Here is a 19680-nt window from a genome sequence, read left to right on the forward strand (position 1 = left end):
AAAAATAACACTTATTTATTATAAATAACTGACTTAACTAATTTTTTAATTATAAATAACTAATTTAACTAATTTTTTAATCTCTTTTAATCAGTCAATTAGATTTTATATTAAGAATTGTGATAGTATTTTTCAGTTAAAAATATTTAATATCAAGATAACGGTAGAATAATTTCCCAGCAAAATTTTCTGAAAATACGAACCTGAACAGTTGCAAATGAGAATCTCAATTGCAAGCTAAGAATTATATTTCAACTATAAACATCTAATTTGTTATTAAGACCCTAAATCTAAAACAATATGAATTTTTATTCTCAATTTTCTTACAAAATATTTTGTAGGATAACGGTAACTAAATTGACATTCTGATTTGATACCTAATTGTCATTCTCTCTAAATTAAAATTACTAAAGAAATTAAAACAATAAAAATAAAATGTATTGTTTCTTTATGTAGTTAAAATTTATCAAAAATTTATCACATTATCTAATCAATGGACGAGATATGGTTTTATTAAACAAAGTGTTCATGATTTTTTTAAAGGAAATTTGACCCAAAAGGATCTTTTAAATGAAGTGTTCTAGAGCATGGACTGCGTCTAGCCCTCGTGATCGGACGTTTATACCCATCCGCGTCGACACCATGAATCGACAGCAAAGCTCCCTTGATTTTACATGCACGCCACGTATCTACCCGCATTCCCTGCCTCCTCTCTTCATAAGCACCCTTCCCCCCTCCATTACTCCCCCATCGCTCAATTCCCACACACAGGAGATAAAAGAAGAGAGGAAACTATGCTAAACAGAGCTACCCTTTTGGTCTTTCTTCTTGTTCTGTGCCATGGATTGGCAATGGGGAAGGATTATGTTGAAGAAGAAGAAGATTGGAGGAGCGAGGAGCCAGAGAGAAAAGAAAGATGGTTGCCTGCAGAGTCAAGTGACTGGTTCTTGTTGCGACGCTCGAGGCAACTGATCAAGACTGATGCAGGGGAAATGAAAGTTACGGAAAGCTATGGCGGTAGGGTTGTGGACAGGCCAATGCACATTGGCTTCATCAATATGGAACCAAAGTCCCTGTTCATTCCTCAGTACCTCGACTCTAGCTTGATCCTTTTCATCCGTAGAGGTATTACGATCTCTGTTTCTCCCATTTGTGTTCGTGGTTGTCAGATTCAGTTTGTTTTAAAGATATCAGTTAATTGCAGGGGAGGCGAAGTTGGGATTCATCTACAAAGATAAACTGGCAGAAAGGCTTTTGAAGACTGGGGATGTGTACACAATCCCAGCAGGCTCTGTGTTCTACTTGGTGAACACAGGACGAGGTCAGAGACTTCATATTATCTGTAGCATCGACCCCTCTGAGAGCTTGGGAATAGGCGTTTTCCAGGTACATGCATTGTGTTACTCATATCTATTTTTCATAATCAACAGACAGTCTAGTGCCATTATATCATTGCCTTTGATGAAGACTGATTTTCATAGCTAAATTCTCAATCTCTCGGTCTCTGCGTAGTCCTTCTACATTGGAGGAGGAGCCTACCCGCCATCAGTTCTTTCTGGGTTCGAGCCTGAAGTCGTTAGAGCTGCTTTAAATGTAAGCTGCAAGTTTAACTCAACAGCAACAGCTAAGAAAAATGCCAAACTTCCATCATCGGCACGAAAGACTTAACGATTTTGTTTATCATACAGACATCAGGCTTTGAGCTAAGGAAAATCCTCACGAAGCAACAAGGAGGGCCAATCGTGTTTGTGGATGACTCTCACGCCCCAAGCCTATGGACCAAGTTCCTTCAACCGAAGGAGCAAGACAGGCTTCAACAACTCAAGAAAATGTTGGACGTCCATGCAGAATCCGACGATGACGAAGAGAAGGAGCAGGAGGCAGAGCGAACAGATTGGTCATGGAGGAAGCTCTTGAACTTTGTCTTTGGAAATGTGAACAAGGAAACAAAAAAGAGAGAGATCGTTAAATCTCCTGACTCTTATAATCTCTACGACAGGAAACCCGATTTCAGAAACCGCTTTGGTTGGAGCGTTGCTTTGGACGGCTACAATTATTCCCCGCTCAAACGCTCCGGAACCGGCGTTTATCTCGTCAATCTCACAGCCGTAAGCAAACTCACTCCATTTTGACCCTCTGGACTTAGATCTTGAAGTGATGTGTTGTGAGACTTACACTTTATATTACAAAGCCAAAATCCCGGCAATGTTTCAGTTCTTTTCCATTACTATGGCAGGGGTCCATGATGGCACCGCATGTGAATCCAAGGGCCACAGAATACGGCATCGTATTGTACGGAACCGGAAGGGTTCAAGTCGTGTTTCCAAATGGAACTGCGGCAATGAATGCCAAAGTCAGAGAAGGGGATGTGTTCTTCGTACCTAGATACTTCCCATTCTGTCAAATCGCATCGAGATCTGGATCGTTAGAGTTCGTCGGGTTCACAACATCGGCGAGGAAGAACAGGCCACAGTTTCTGGCGGGAGGAACGTCGCTTCTCAACACCCTGATGGGGCCTGAGCTCGCAGCATCGTTCGGCGTAAGCGAGAAAACAATGCGGCGGTTGGTGAGAGCTCAGCATGAATCTGTGATACTGCCAGCTGAACGCGCTTCGCCTGGAGACGTGGACGTAAGACGCAGAGAAGAAGGGGACGAAAGGGAAGAACGAGGGGAAGATGCTTGGTCGAGTAATTAAGAACTTTGAGAGTAATATGATTAGGAGACGTGATTAGATTAAGATAATTAGGATTAAGAGAATAAGAGGGTCGGGTTAGTGAGAAACGATAATTTAGCTTTTAGCCGGCCAGAAGCTCGTTGCCTAGTCCGTTTCATTTTGATGTTCTTTTTCCTTTTCTTTCAGAGGTTTCAGTACTTTCACGAATTTTCCTTCGCCGTCAATAAAATTTTCATCTCCCGACGTGGCCTCCTCATCTTGGACGAACTTAAAAACAATTTTGTTTATACTATAATTATTTTTTAAGCCCATAGCCCTCCCCTAAAGCAACTTTATTGGAATCGCAGTTTCTTAATTGTGATTATGTGAGAGGAATCTTATTTATACTCACGTGAAAGTAGAGTAGAGATTAACAAGTCCAGCCCTTATTGCGTGGTTGCGTGGCGGAGTCGCCGTGGCTTGTCAGAATTGGGTGAGAAACTACCATATGAAGGAGGTTGGATTGGTCGTCAAATCTTTGGACGCTCTACACTGATTAACACATCCTAAGACGCTAGAGGCTTATTAAGTTTTGGAGGATTTTAAGAGAAAATGTGGGATTGAGTTGATATTTTAACAGGATCAAATTCACTTGTATGCTATTCAATGATGCTCTCCGACAACATAACTTTACATGAGTATGTTAAACATGTAATTTTTTACGACGTGCCGGAGGGGAAAACCAAAGTATTACGTGCAATCACACAACCAACATAAAGTGGTCTGTAACTTCCACCATCTTATTTTACGTCCATGTTGGTTATTGGTTCTCAACATAACTTTATTGAATTCTTCTACCTGTTCTCAAAGTTGCTAAGGATGTGAACTTTGGACAGATTTTGAATTACGTGACGCCTCAATGCCACCACCATATCTCAAAATCTACTTACACGTTGAAATTATCTTCATTTCAGGATCATTACGTTCTGCTATGCCTTCTCTCACTCACGGTTTTGACCTTATAGTTGCTTTTGCTCTCGTCCTCTTCACCAGTACACTATTTTTTTTTTTTAATTTTTCTTAATGTAAAATCAGGTCAAACAAGAAAACTTGGAGCGAAACAAAAAAATTGTGACGAAGAAGATTGAATCTGCGAGGCTTCAACCACATTTCCTCAAATCAGAATGGTGTTCGTCGTTATAAATGAGAATTGGCGATGGTTTGATCGACGCAGGTGAGTGAGATATACTCTTCTAATGTTATAGAGCTGCTTGAGGGAACGCTGTGCTCATAAAAATCTTTGAGGTGCTAGCTTTGCTTCCTTTCGTCAACTATTCAACACGTGCAACCCACGTGTCTTTAACAAGACTCTCCGAACAGGTCCTCGGTGCTTTTGAGGGTGAGACATCTCAGCACCGCCTAGACCTCCCAGATCAGCCATGAGAAATCGCGGCACTTCCTTCCTTCTCCTTCTCCTTCTCCTTCTCCTCAATCTAGCTTTTCATGCCCAATCCGAGGTTATCTCGTTAACCGCCGACACATTCTCTGATAAGGTATGTACTCGTCGCTCTTTGTTCTCGCCCGATACCTCAAACTTGATTGAATGAAAAATCCTCCTTGTTTTTTTATTTTTCGAAAGAAATACTCCTGAATTCCGCGGTAATTGCTCTCTATCGTTTATCATCGATAGAAATTTACGGACCCATGCTATCTATTTATTTGTGGCAATCATATGGAAACATTCCTTTACCCTAAATTACTGTAAACAATGTTCTAGTTGCCGCCGGTTGATGATTGCCTCTGCAGGTGCAGATTGTGATGTGAAAAACTGTAGAATACGGATGTGTGTGCTTGAGGGTATTCATGAAGCTGTTATTGAATTGCACGTCAGTTGTTAGTTTTAGGGTCGCATTTTTCAATCACCTTTGTTTTGCGTATTTGTCTGTTTCGTTTAGATCAAGGAGCAACACACTGCGTGGTTTGTGAAATTCTGCGTTCCCTGGTGCAAGCATTGGTAACTTTCTTTTTCCTACTCTGCAATAAGCTTGACTAAATTTTCAACTGCTTACTGACCTGTAATGGTAACACTTAATGTCAGTAAGAATCTGGGATCATTATGGGATGATTTGGGCAAAGCGATGGAAGGGGAAGATGCAATAGAGATTGGAGAAGTAGATTGTAGCATCAACAAACCCGTATGTGGCAAAGTTGATATTCACTCATATCCCACTTTTAAGCTCTTTTATAATGGAGAAGAAGTTGCTAGATACCGCGGTAATTAAAATCTTTCCGTTTTGCCAAAGATGTGTTTCATAGATTCCACTTTATTCTCACTGTTACTGTTTATCAATTTGACCCATATGATCCAAGCTTGTGATTAAGAAGGTGATCGGATGAGCTCGATTGTAGCCAAAGATACATCATCACATTACAATTTTCGATTTTAGAGTTGGTCTATTTCTAAGGATCATGGATAATATTGAAATTCAAAACTTATTTCTGGTGAAATTTTGTTATTGACATTGAAAATTATTCAAGTCAGAGGTGGTTGATTTGAGTAATGTGTTAATAATTTTGTATTAGATCATTAACCTGAAAAAATCTGTGTATGTCCTTGTCATATTTGGTCTAAGCTTTCTTGAGTCTTATTTTGATTTGGTTGTGGGATACTCGTATTGGGTACTTCCTCTCTTCCTCCTTCCCTCTCATTCGGTATTAATTTTGCCTTTTTGTTTAATGCTCAGGCCCAAGGGATGTTGAATCATTAAAAACCTTTGTTTTGGAAGAAGCTGAGAAGGCTTCGGCAAAAGCACTTGACATTGATAAGGAATTGTAACAATTTTGTGGGTATACTCTGAATCTCACGCCAGTGCTGGTTTTTTTTCCTCCTCTTCTGAGTCTTTCTAGTTGTACTGCATGTAGGCAAACTTGAATCTCACTTTTTTTTTCTTCTGGAATGGCAATTGATCAAGAATTGCGTTTTGTGCAGCCATAACCCGGGATGCTACTGCTCTCTATTCTTCACCACAAGTGCTGCAGGTTTCACATTACTGATTATCTCTGGGCTTGAGCTGAGATTAGTGAAGATACAGTTTGCTCTGCTCCAAACATCATTTGTTTATTCTACCAAGTAGTAGTTATTTTGAAGATTAGTTTGTATTCTACCCCGTCTAGTTTGACCCCCCGAGTTCATAAAACTGATAAACATCCGAGTTTCAATTTTGGATATAGATGCTGGCAGGTTGAGAATCTTGAATCATTCTTGCAGGGTTTTCCTTTTTTTCATGTCCATCTCTCGTTGACTGTTCGTGATTTTTTACTGAGACCTGCGCGATTAATATGTTATCAAGTAAATAAATGCATAAACGGCTAAATATTGAAAAATATCATGGCATTCGCTTTAGCTTTGTAATCTGCCTAACTGATCATGATTGTCATCCAGATTTATGTAACAGTAGATAATAGCGTCAGCTTGTTAGATATTAGCCTAAGAAATTAGTAAATGCAAAAAAAAAATGTTTAATTGTAATTGGTGGTCGTTTTCAGCGCACACGTCAAGCTACGATGTAGTTGTGGTACAGCATTATGGGAGTTGTTTGATTAATTTTCCGCTTGGCATGTTGTAGCGGAATTAAATTATGTCTTGAAACGTATCAGCCAGGACCACTCGTACAGTGAGAAACCAATGAAATGTCCATAGTTCGGGTCTCTGTATTCCGTATATGACCAATCAATTTGACATGATTACAAGAATTGTGTTACAAAGGGAAGCAAGGCCGTCCTAGAACTAAACTCGGTTCAGGCATCCTCTTTTAAAGTACAAGCTAATTTTACCCCTTTTGTTCTGTTAGTTCTCTTCTCTCTGATTGGGGAATCTTTGGTCTGGTGCGTCCCCTGTTTCCTGGCAAATTGGATGCTGTTCGCTGGGGGGGTGGGGGGTTTTGGATGCAGGCTTTGACTCATGGGCCCAATGTGTCGTAGACTGCAGACGCGAGTCGATTCTCTGACTGAAGAAATCTGGAAACTCAAACCATTCGAGCTGCTTCTATGTAAAGATCATAGACAGGCGCCAGCTTCAGGACGCTGCAAGGCATGGTATGATCGATTACAGGCAACAATGATTCCAGCGGAGGCCATACATATAGGCCATGGGTAGAAGACTGCCATAAAATGCTTCATGGATTTCAAAAAGGTAAGCTCTCACTCAATAACTTGAAATATTCTTGTAAAGCGGAATGTTACGTAATGCCTGAAAAAGGAAGCAGGAGAGTGAATAAGCAGATACCGAAATGAAGAAGGAAAGTGGAAAGCAAAGAAGTGGCCCTTTGTTTTGGGGATTGATTCCGTCGAGCGATTGCAAGAGGAAGGTTTATTAGGCAGGAGAAAGGACGCCATTGGCACAGAGCCACTAGCGGGGTGGTGTCGATGCTAAAATGGGTCAGAGACAACGGCGTCATCTCTCCTGCATAGCAAACCTCTCATGCTAACCTATTACGCTATACTATAGTATGTACCTCTCCCTCTCCCTCTCTCTCTTATATTCATTCTAAACCCTATCTGCCAAACCCCTCATTTATAGATTCTATTCACTTGTTTCATATCTTGTTCTCACAGTTGATACGTTTGCCCCCAAACACATCACCTTTGTTGTCATTCTTATGTGGTCATGTTCTTCTGTGATGAGGTCACTTCTCTGATGTCGGCTCCTGTCGTGAGGCTGCTCCACCCTTTTTTTTTTGGTCGCTTTTTCTTGTGTTCTCTGCATGATTTAGTTATAGTGTCATCATCATCACCAATAATGCATTTTCTCCCTGTAATCATGATTACTTTTGTGAAATGGAGAAAGCTATGGGAATAATATTGGATGAAGGCCAAGAGACCATGTCCACTTACATTGAACACTCCCATTTATTACTTTTTCTCTTTTTCCACCCTCATGATTTGGATGTACAGCTTAGCTTTTTCCTCACTGGTTGTGTTAGTTTTTTAATTAATTGTTTGTGGGTTTTGTTTGGAACTGCTTATCTTTACATTAAATGCTTATTTTTTATTAAATGTGTCTCCAAAGTGTCCAGTCTTTCAACCACGCGAGTGCAGACGTTGAATAGCTTCAGTCCTCTGCTTACAACCCGCCCGCCATGCGTCTTCTAAAAGTAACGTGGATGTAAATTGTTTCATTCATTCATTTTCGAAGTGTTACTTGATTGTGAATTTATTTTTATTCTTACTTCTAAATGTAAGGTAGATAACTAATTTATATATATTAAAAAAATTTGTTAAATTAATTATTTAAAAAAGTATGTTAGTTTCCTAAAAACGCCTCCTTTTAATAATTTTGCAAGGGCAATAATTCTATTAATGTGTGCAATCAATATCTAATAAATATAGAGAATAAAAAATATTGATGTTTTATATTTAACATCAAAATAATTCTGTCATCTAGCTCTAAGTATTGTCTTTTAAACACAAAGAAAATTAGTGCTATTTTGCACATGCTGGCCCCAAAAAATCAAGCCTCTAAAGTTCTGAACGAGGAAAGTGCCAACAAGTAAATTTTTCTTTTTGTAAAAGCCACACTTAATTCTTCAGTTTTATACTTGATTTTAATTTGGTCCTTAATTTTATAAAGTATCCTTTGGATGTTCAGTCCTTAATCCCATTAGTCTCAAATAATATTATTTTTGTAACAATCAAATTAAATTTACTATATCAATATTTAAGAATATTTTATCAACATGTAAAACTTTAATTTTAGAATTTTTTTGCTAAAATAATTTATAAAATTTAGAAATCAAAATAAAATCTTGTATGAATTTGATTTATTTAAATTAGTAATTTTCAAAACTTTAACTACTTTTTTTAAGTTAAGTTGCACCTCCGGACACAAGGTCCGGACTCCGCCTCGCTACTGACCCATTGTTCATAATCATGTGGCAATATAAGCACCGTTTGTTACTTTTAAAATAAAACAATACTAATCTACTTCTGTAAAAGTTCATTGGAGCTTTTGGAAAGAGTGGTCCACTGCCCCTGTCATCGCCGCGTTGGCGAATTTGGTCCAATTTTTCTTTGTGATAAGAATTTCACACACAGACACACATACCTCTTTGTTCAAATTGATTTTTCATTCTAAATATTGATCAAGATGCAATTGGTTAAGAGTTAGATTTTGATGTTGTTCTGCTGCAAGTATATCTATAAGCAATCAATTACTTCTTCTTTTCAATTATTAAAAGGCAATTTTATTCATAAACATAAAAAGATTACACTAAAATTAATTACTACTTTTGATCCTTAATATAAAGCCAGTTAACTAATTTGAATAGATTAAAAAAATTAGTTAAGTTAGTTATTTATAATAAATAGATATTAATTTTCCTAAAATATCTTTGCCAATCAAATGTATTAATTAAAACTACCATTATTATAAAGACTATCTTAGAATAAAATAAATAAATATGAAAGATAAAATGAATTGAGATCTTATATTTAAAATTAAAATAAAAGTCAAATAAGTTTTCATACGAAGGACCGAAAATATAATACTTATCCTTTTCTATGTCTTGAACATGAGCTTCGCAGATTAATAAATCGACTGAAGTAAATTGACAATTTCACGTTTTTCATTTCTGAAAATGGAAGGGGTTTGAAAAAGTAAAGTACCCTTATACATTTATTTTTATATACTGATTAATGAACATTAAATTTTGATTTAATTAATCTTGTATAAAAAATCACAATGTTTAGAAGCGAATATCATCGTTCCAAAAAAGGGGCATATTATAACCTAGTTTTGAGGCTTCCCATGGACAATACAGCGGGGCCCACACAATTTTGGTGTTAGAGAACCCTCCAACGTTTGGATTGGCCTCAAATGAAACGTGCTGTTTAACTTCGTATCGCATTCTGGTATTTAAAAAAAAAAAAACTTCGTATCGCACTAAAGTTGGTGTTCTCGTCCCTTTGTATTTTATGCTCTCTCAGAATTTCCTCCCATGCGTAATGATCATGTTCACCATCAGTTTGTTACCTCCCAACCAAAAAAATATATATTATTTTAAATAAATTAAAAGAAAAACAATTAACAGTTAACATGTGATAAATTATTTTATATATTTAACGGGTTATGTTATTTTATTTTTCATCTAGAAATCTCAGGATACGTATAGTAAATGTCATGTCACACATACATGTGTTACAATTTGAGAAACACTGTTGTTAGAACTACTAATTTAGTGACACTAAATATTTTTAAAAAATTGTTAAAAATAAAATTGCGAGTTTGATTTTTTTTTTAATAAATATGATGGGTAACTGAGTTTATTTTGTTGAATGAAAATTTTAAAAAATGGAGAAGCATTGTCATGCTATCGTTGGAAAATATTATTAGTGGTCTTAACGAAACAGAGAGACGAAGAGATTCTTTAAAATCATGCACGCTTGTTTACGCACACACACACTCTTATTATATTCAATAAAAAATTCATCCAGTTATTCGAATTATTTTTTTGTTTATTAAGATTATAAAAATAAATGTACGCTTACTAAAAATGAAAATATTAGAATATATTTAATATTGAATATATCAAAATATAACATAAATTGTGTTTATGAATTTCTATGACTTACAAAATATGATTATTTTCTGTAAAAGAAAATAATTATGTTGAGAGACAAACAAGTTCGCAAACTGGTTCATACTTCTGATACTTTATTTTGTTTTTATCCACATCTATTTTTTTTTTTTGATCAGAATTATCCACATCTATTAAACATCGATACTTAATTAATTCTATCGCACTAAGAAAATTAGGACAGCTTTCTATATTAGAGTCAAAGATTGAAATAAAAGAAAATGAAGAGAGGGGAGAAAAGCTGGGGAAAAGCCCATGAGTGCGTCCATAATCACCAAAGTCGCAGATTTTTACAGTACCTTACTGCCTTTTGTTGCATTGTCGCCCTGATCCGTCGTCCACCTGCCATAAATGCCTTCTGGATAGGACGACGCACAGCACACTTTACCCCAAATGCTCTCCCTCATACTCTCACCTCGCCCTCATCATTGACAATTACTCTTTCTCCATCTCTCCTGTTTCTTTCTCCCAACTCCTCCCAGAAAAAAAATGCAGTCCATGTTTAACCTCCGAGCCTCCTATGGCGTCCCTCTCTGTCTCTCCGGGATAACCCTAACCCTCCATGCTTCTCTTCCCCAAGAGTAATTCCTCTTTTTCTTTCTCTCTGCGCACCCAAATTTATGATCTTTTTGTTTCTCTCTCTGTCTCTCACAATTTGCGTTGTGTTGGCGGTGTAGGATGGCAGATCACGATCGCAGAAGGGAGATCATGAGACTGAGAAGGCGCAGATCACTGCCCACGCACCCTCGTCATGCAAATCAAGAAATGGCTCTCCTCACAAACTCTGTGGACATCAAACATGGCGAACATGGAGATCTGGATGATTCTATTCTACTTGATCTGTTTCAGGGTTTAACTGCTAAAGCTGCGTAGTGATTTGTTCACCGGAATCACCACCGTTTGTGGTTCTCACCGGTCACCTGTGAAATCCTCATGTTGTAGGCTCTGTTTTCACCTTCGAAATTGTTATGTGTTCTGAATTTGCCTCGTCCTTGTTCTGTTTCAGTTGTTGGTTTCTTTAATTGTTCTCAAGAATTATTCTCCATGTGATATAATATAGCATATGTTACACCCTTCTCAATCTGATTATGCAACCAATTAGCTCAAGTTCTCGATCATTTATATTCATGGCCGGAGCCCTCTCCAAGTAGCTCCGTGATTGCAATTACATCGTTTTTTTAAGAATATTTTGCTGTATCAAGCCATTAACCAGAGTGAGAAAAGCTTAGCCCATCCTTGTTTCTATCTGAAGGGGGTTGAATTAGAGGTAGAATTAATCAGAGTTATTAGTCGTAAATGCTTGCTTCCACCTGGTGGTTTTGAGTCCCATAAATTATATTCAGAAGAGCAGGAAGGTAAACGTCAGTGTCTGTGTCTATTTCTAGGCTTAATGTGATGTCAAATCAGTCCTATTAGTCGCAGCAAGCTCTACTGGGATAACTATTCGCCATTATTATCCAAAGCTTCCGTCTTTTAATCTTGTTTTCCTTCGATTTTACCGTTTGTCGACTACGACTCTGTAACATTCCGACAGGAGACGTCTAAGGTCGAACACGAGATAGGTAATTTCATCGTATTATTCCAAACAAACAGCTAATCTGGATAACATCGAGTAGTTAAAATTCGATCATCAATTCATCATCAAACAAAAAAAGTTTTTAAAGAAAATCTAGTATATTTTTGAGGGATTGCTAAGATTCACCCAGTATTTGCGTTAAATTTGGAATGTAATGGATACATTTCTTCTGCTATACGTGGTTTTGAGTGAAAATTATTCGCTTCAACAGAGTGAATAAATAAATAAGAAAAAAATAATAAAAGATTTTAAAAATTACTAAATGACAAATTATGATTAAATTTTAAAATTTCAATTAAGACTGTTTGTACTATTTTGAAAATTTTCAAATCTTATAAAATTATGCAAATATCTTTTATTATTATTTTTATATAAATATTGTCATCTTAGCACTTTCGGCTACTGAAGTTCTGGTGACATGTCACCAGAGTTTTGGTGACTACTCTATCTTATGTATTGATTACTTTTTTTTTATTGACTCAATTTGTTTTTAGAACTTCCATGATTACTTTTGTTTAGCTACTGGCTACTTTAGTATTATGATTAAATAGTTTTATTTTTAAAATTTTGGTGACTGCTCATATTTAACTATTGACTGCTTTGGTTTCGTTATTGACTACTTTTGTTTCAAAAATTCAAAAAAATGCACCAGTGTGTTGTTGGAAATTTATTGACTAGTTTTTGTTTGGTTATTTGCTACTCTTGTGTAATCGATAGCTATATAAAAATAATCACCAAAACTTTAAAACAAAAATAGCCAGTAATTAAACTAAAGTAGTTAATAGCTATATGAAAATAGTCATTAAGAATAAGGACATTGTTGTCATTTCATAATATTTAAAATTCTGAAATAGTTCAAAGAGTGTAATTTGGGACCTTAAAATTCACCCATTTTGATTTGTCCTTTAGCATTCTTGAGGGCTTTTTAGTGTCTTTTTCCCAATAAATAAATACTACTTTTGGTTTTTAATATAAAAGCTAGTTAAGTAATTTGAGTAAATTAAAGAAGTTTGTTAAGTTAGTTATTTGTAATAAATAGGTGCTATCTTCCTTAAAATATCTTTACTAATCATGTGTATTAGTCAAAATTATCATTTGATAGAACATTTAATATGTGCAACTAGTTTGGGGATTATTTTAAAAATATATATAAGTACAAGAGATAAAATGAATTAGAATCTTACATTTAGAATCAAATTGAATGTTAAACTAATTTTTATATTAAAGATGAGAAGTAGTCATTTGAATGTAATGTAATGAAAAAACTTTTATTTCAGTGGATAAAATAAATAAACAATTAAAGGTCATATTCACTTGGCAAAATGTGGGAAGAAATGATAGCTGAAGCATACAATTAGACAAAAATAGGTATCAGACGAAATTACAAACTCAAGCCAACCTTCTTTCAGCATACTGTGCACGCTGGGATCAACAGGACTTTTATGTTTTTGGTTGATCAGAGAATACTACTCATTTTATGTCACATTTGCATTACCGTTCTTAACCCATCTGATCTGATGTGGTTAAGAACGGTGATATTTAGCAAAAGAAGTTGATTTCTTACAGCATCATGAATTAAGATTCTAATTCTTATTAAAAGGTGCCAAAACAAAATTACTTCCAGTGAAAAAAAATTATGCGTAGGAAGGAAAAAAGCAAAGTAACTTACCAACAGGGTTGGATTCTGATTCTAACAAAATTGTCTAGGAAATATTGCCTTAAATATCAGGCAACAAGAAATCCATTTTTTACCGGACCGTGTTTATTATTGTGACAAACATAGGCTATTCAATACAAATATTAGGCATAGAGACTGAACAGGGGTAATATTTTTTGAGAATTACATAAGACATAAGAAAAATAATCATACAAAGTCCAAGTACATGAGCTAAATAGTCTTACAATATGACAACTTGGGACTTTTTTTTAATACTTGGGATCATTGTAATTCTCCATATTTTTTCCTTAAAGAAACTTTTTTTTTTTTGATACACCGGAAAGATCCTTGAACAAACTTATGTATAGAATATAGATACTAGGTATTTGGGAAAAAATCCGGTAAAAAAAAGAAATATGAATAGATTCTAAAAAAGTATATTTATGAGTCAAGCTTTTTTGTTTTGCCGACGAGTCAAGCTTATATATTTATGATTAAATATAAATGATTTGTGTTTATAAATCAAAATGTAATATTTGGCAAAAAAAAAATGTTTATAAATTTTATTCTTTTAATTTATAATTTATTTTCGAGGCAGTTTTCTTGTTCAGAGGGTTACCTGGCGGATACAGTCATACAATCCGAGAGTTCTTGGAGAGAACGAAAGAAAGAACATACCCGTGAAAAGCACCAGAGCTTCGTCACAGAAGAGAACTCGCAATCTTTTCTGCATTCGCACAACCCAAACAACCGCAAGCAATATGGGCTGTCAGGCTGATTTAGAGAGAACTCTGTATGTCCTCTCCCTCTGGCCCATGTTTATAATGCGCAAATTTTAGGGTTTCCAGAGCCCCCAACCAGATTATTCGATTTTCAGTTTGGCTCGAAATTCTGTTTTCATTGTGAATGTTTAGTGCTAACCTTGTATATCGTTTTCATTGCAGGTACCCTTACGTAACCGGATCATCAGTAGTTGCCATCAAATATAAAGATGGCGTTCTTATGGCTGCCGATATGGGAGGTCAGTTGCAACTCAATCTTCATCATGTGTCCATTAATAGTCTGCTGCATCTTCACTGTGCAACTTGGTCATTCTGCTTCATACTTTATTGCGGAAAATCTGAGCATTGGAGTTTCTTGTCATCTTCAAATAGGACATTGGATCAGTTTAAGTCAGCTTCAGCTTGTCTGATGGAATTTGGACTGTGTTTTAATTTTGTTTTTTTTAAAAAAAAAAAAATCGTATGCTGTTGTGGAAATGAAACTCGTATCTTGACTGTTTGCGTTGATGCTGATATTTGATAATTTAACATAACTATACGCGCTGACACTTTTCCTGAGATGTTGCGGTCATAGGTAGACATTGCTCCCTTTAATTTCCCACAAATTTACTTGTTTTTCGTTTTCATGCAAAATATTCTATAGCATCTGAACATGGTTCTAATGCTTTTCTGGGTGTTTCTAAGATATTGATTGTGACTATTCTGAAGTTCTGGTCCTAAATTTATCAGCTTTATAGAATTGAATTTTCGCACTAAAAGCTTCCCTCTGTATCTCATGGCAATGATGGATCCACTGTGATAGGTTCATATGGGTCTACCTTGCGATACAAGAGTATTGAGCGCTTGAAGCCTGTTGGAAAGCATACTCTTCTTGGTGCCAGCGGGGAAATTAGTGATTTTCAGGAGATTCTTCGCTACCTTGATGAACTCATGTAAGCCTAGTTGTCACATATCAGAAAAGGATTTGGATTGGCTTATTTGTATTCTGCATGTTTTATCCCCTTATACCAGTGAATCCCTAATCGTTTAAGATCAGTTAAGGAACATTTCTGAGTAGTTGTATGTTTTGGCTTGTGACTGCTGCAGCCTTTATGACAATATGTGGGATGATGGGAATTCTTTGGGTCCTAAGGAAGTGCACAACTACTTGACTCGTGTGATGTACAATAGACGTAACAAATTCAATCCATTGTGGAACTCACTTGTAATTGGTGGTGTGAAAAACGGGCAGAAGTACCTAGGCATGGTATGCACTAGTTTATCTCCGTCTTTGATTCCAATGTGAAAGTGAGTTACCTATAAGAGTTAGTTTTTACTCAGTTTTGTGAATTGTTTCCAGGTAAACATGATTGGCATTAATTTTGATGACGACCATGTAGCAACTGGGCTTGGCAACCATCTTGCAAGGCCAGTTCTTCGTGATGAATGGAATGAAAATTTGACCTTTGAAGAAGGTGTCAAGTTGCTGGAGAAGTGCATGCGGGTACTTTTATATCGTGATAGGTCTGCAGTCAACAAGATTCAGGTTTTTTTCTCTTACCCTCCCTCCTCTTCCTTCCTCCCTCCACCATGCTTCCAAAATAGAACCCAACCCAACTAATAGGTAGCTGCCATTAGCATGCTGGAAGGGAGCATTGTCTATATGGAGGTTGTTAACGAGAGTGCACCCTATTTTGGTCAATTAGCAAGGGCATGGAAAAGGTATTAAAGTGTCAATGAAGAAACTAGAAAGATAATTTCTCCTTTATTAATATATGAATAAAACACGGACACATCCTTCAAAACTTGGTCGTTAATAGCATACAACCATCAGTCCATCGCACAGGATTGGCATGCTCATTGACTTTGGGCCAGGCACAATGCTCATGCGTCAAAATGTTCTCATCGAATTAGCTGATACGTTAATATGGTTCTTTCACTCCATCTCCAGATGCTAGAGCTCTCATTTACTTTATACTCCATATACATTGTCAAGTAGATGTCTCTTTTTCCATCTACTGGTACGGTTCAGAGTTCTGTTGCACTTGGATTACCAGTGGAATTTGGAAAGGAGATGGGGGCATTTAATCATGATTTTTTTTCTTCCTGAATTTCTGCTAAATCTCTTTAGAAAACATTTCTGTTTCCTTTTCAGTTAGAGGTTTTATTTATTAAATTCGATGCCTTGAGGTATCATTTGGCAGATGCTTAAGGCAGTTCTACAAGTAGGTTGATAACTGCTAAGCAGTGATTTGCTTTGCATCTAGTTCATCACTTGACCTTCTCTACACATGTCGGATCCTCCCGGGATCTAATAACACCTCTTTAGCCAGGAAACGTTAAAAGTGTCTATGTTTCAAGAAGACTAATTAATTTGGTCGGCTCATCTCAACATAGCTTGGCATAGAAACCTGACCATATAAGAATCGAAGGATTTGCCATAGAATCCTGTACTGGAAGGAAAGAAATAGTGATTTGTGCTGATGCAGGACTAGGGGAACAGTTATAATACAAGCTCACATTTAATATTTTGTGGAAAATTATGCATTTGGTTCCTATATGGACGATGTGTTGTCTGGAGAAATGGAAAAGGATGGGTCATTATGACTGCTAACTTAAGCGTTGCATTTTGTGTGTTCCAACTTCCAACTGTTTGTGTTTGTGTTTGTGTGTTTTTTTGTGTGACTCAATGAATAAGAAATGTTGAAAATGCTTTGACGTGGTAGGAGAATTGTATATGTTTTACAATCTGTCATCCGTATGTAAGTGCACGGTGCAGTATGAGGCCTAAATCAGAATTAAATGATTTTGTTTCTCCTATTCGTTTCGAGTCTGTTGTCTATTCATGTGATATTTACAACGCGTTGCAAAATTTGCAGATAGCTAAAATTACTGAGGAAGGTACAACTGTTTTCCCACCATTCTCCTTGAAAACATACTGGGAGTTCTCTGCTTTCAGGAACCCAGCGGCTGGTGCTATGGGTTCATGGTAGCTGTCTCGCAACCTTCAATACTTCCATGGAACATTCCGACGAGTCTTGCGTGAAATGGATATGAGGTGGTTGATCTTTATTTCATCGTACGATTCAGCTATTTATGGAGAAAGATGCTGTTTTTTTCCCGTTTAAATTTGGATTTCACTTATGTTAACCTCTATTTCCCATGGCATGGACTCTGCCCTGTTCTACTATCTTTATGCTTTCCTTTGACATCAATCAAGGAGGCGCTTGCTTTTCTTTCTTGTTTCCAGCGATCATAGTGAATGAGTGCTGTTCGAGACGATGGATAGGGTATAATTTTTTTCCCTTTGCCAACATGGATAGGGTATAATACTGCTTGGCCGTACAAAAATATTTCCATATTTGTGTCTGTGCCTTTCCACGGAACGACTTGAAGGCCGAGACTCATTGTCGTTTGTCAGATCCAAACGAACAAAATGGTTGCTGATATCTAGTTAGTATTTACGTTTACTTTTTTTCTTTTATCTAGAGAATATTTTACTCAAAGCAAATTATCAAACAAGTCTTTTTTCCTTTAATTTTTATCTTAAATGTTTTGGAAACAGGAAACCAAATATAGCCTTGATAGTTTAACATGTTTGATTTCTTGTTCTCATTATAGTTTTCTATTAAAAAAAACTAAAAAAATATATTTTTGGTCATGTATTCTGAAAAATAAAAGGTTAAAAATTGTCTTGAAAGATAAAAATCAAAACATCACTTTTTTTAATTTTTTACCTTAGATTTTAAAAAATTAAAAGAAGGGAATAGAACATCAAAAAATCGTTTTTATGAAATTATTTTGAAATATTGAAATAGATAATAGATTTTAATGCCTTTTCTCTTTAACATGTTATGTCTATCTCATCTCATGTGCCTTCCGCAACAAACAACAACTGGGCCCGATCTAGTGGGCGCCCGAGTCCAGTTCTATACCGCACACCACTGGGCTTGCTGCGTTGTTAGGGTGGAGGCAAACAGGAAACAGCGTCTCCTCTTTTTCCTTTCTGTCGTTTTAGCAAGAAGAGTATACGATACGACAACCAATTGAAGTTTGATTGTTGTGATGAGCTGTCACGGAAACGGGGTCCAACAATTTCTGTACGGCTTCACTGTAACCGTTCGTAAAGACTGGAAACTCCGTGTCTCATTTGTCCTCTAAAAATTTGAGGAGTCAATTGATATAAATTAAACTTTAATTCTTTTGATAAATGTTGGGTTTTCAATTGTCATTTTTAATCTAAAATGTCATCTCATAGGTCACCATCGATCCTTGCATGCATGGCTTAAAATCTACAACTTTACTTAGTGCCTGTTTGGCATCACTTATTTTGAGCTTATAAGTAGCTTATAAGCTCTATAAGCTCTATAAGCTCAATTGACAAAATTGGGTCTGTTTGGATCAGCTTTTCTGCAATTGGGCTTTTGTCTGAAAAGCTACAATAAGCTATAAGCTAAAATTAACAGCTTATGACTTATAGCTTATGGCTTATAGCTTTTGAAATATGGAGAGAGAAAAAGTTGAGAAATTTATTACCTCTTTTAGTTCTTATAATAAGCCTCAAATAACTAATTTGTAGATAATAAAAAATTAGTTAAAATTAGTTGAAAGTGATGAATAAGTTAGAAATATATTTTTATTTTTAAATATGCTCCTAAAAATATACTTTTATTTTTTTATGTTTCACTTTATATTTAAAATATTTTTTATGACTTCTTCATATTAAATTATTTTAATTTCATTGTATTATGTGAAATTATTTTTTTAATCATGTTTCATTATTTATTAAAACTCATATCTATTTTGGTCATTTTACAACCAAACTTACTTTTACTCAATTATAATCCAAACAACCTTTTACCAATCTCACTTTTACAATCTAGCTTTTCTGAACTATAATCCAAACACAATTTAACTTATCCAATTTAGTTTTTATCCAATTTCACTTCTCTATAAGCTACTTTTTCAATAAGCTACTTTTCCAATTGTAAACATACCCTTAATTCAACACTCCAACTCCAACCCCAACGTTGGCTCATGATGGCAAATAATGTTAACATTAAATATGAAATTTATAACATTTCAAACTATTCCTAAGTTATAAATATATTATACTAGCTTATCTTTTAGTTTTCATTTATAACACAGTCGGAACACAGGCCCAGCACACGCCAAAAACTCCATCCAATCCTATTTGTAAGCTTCAAATGCGGAGAGGAGGAATGTGGTTTATTTGATAAGCTTTAATTTGATATTTGTCTTAATATTTAATTTACTCTTTTCAATTTTATCTTTAATTATTTATTCTCTCTCTTTTGTCATAATTTCTCTTATCACATTTTTTTTCATATATTCTCTTCATACTTTTTCTTATTTTATTATAAGGGCATATTTGAAAA

The 19680-nt window shown here is 35.7% G+C and overlaps 3 protein-coding genes across 4 annotated transcripts; all 3 read left to right on the forward strand.

Moving 5' to 3' along the window:
- The first annotated feature begins 793 nt into the window (after positions 1–793).
- LOC114762687 (vicilin-like seed storage protein At2g28490) lies at positions 794–2695 on the forward strand. The gene is made up of 5 exons (XM_028952228.1): positions 794–1125; positions 1205–1386; positions 1513–1593; positions 1689–2108; positions 2237–2695. The coding sequence occupies exons 1-5, from the start codon at positions 795–797 to the stop codon at positions 2693–2695; spliced, it is 1473 nt and encodes a 490-aa protein (XP_028808061.1). The 5' UTR covers position 794.
- A 1344-nt stretch (positions 2696–4039) lies between these two features.
- LOC114762689 (protein disulfide isomerase-like 5-1) lies at positions 4040–6039 on the forward strand. 2 transcript variants are annotated; one of them, XM_028952231.1, is made up of 5 exons: positions 4040–4206; positions 4609–4667; positions 4752–4927; positions 5398–5496; positions 5643–6039. In XM_028952231.1, exons 1-4 carry the CDS (start codon positions 4093–4095, stop codon positions 5487–5489), a joined length of 441 nt encoding a protein of 146 aa, XP_028808064.1. In that variant the 5' UTR covers positions 4040–4092; the 3' UTR covers positions 5490–5496; positions 5643–6039. The 2 variants fall into 2 exon arrangements, with proteins under 2 accessions (XP_028808064.1, XP_028808063.1); XM_028952230.1 differs by having other exon boundaries at positions 4046–4206; positions 5398–5500.
- Positions 6040–14182: 8143 nt separating this feature from the next.
- Positions 14183–17749, forward strand: LOC114762684 (proteasome subunit beta type-4). The gene is made up of 6 exons (XM_028952224.1): positions 14183–14313; positions 14465–14541; positions 15105–15234; positions 15389–15548; positions 15642–15827; positions 17161–17749. The coding sequence occupies exons 1-6, from the start codon at positions 14282–14284 to the stop codon at positions 17272–17274; spliced, it is 699 nt and encodes a 232-aa protein (XP_028808057.1). The 5' UTR covers positions 14183–14281; the 3' UTR covers positions 17275–17749.
- Positions 17750–19680: the final 1931 nt, after the last annotated feature.

The sequence above is a fragment of the Neltuma alba genome, unplaced genomic scaffold (genome assembly GCF_004799145.2).
Source record: "Neltuma alba isolate B1F8T4 unplaced genomic scaffold, ASM479914v2 tig00011239_pilon, whole genome shotgun sequence".
In the NCBI taxonomy this organism is placed as follows: domain Eukaryota; kingdom Viridiplantae; phylum Streptophyta; class Magnoliopsida; order Fabales; family Fabaceae; genus Neltuma; species Neltuma alba.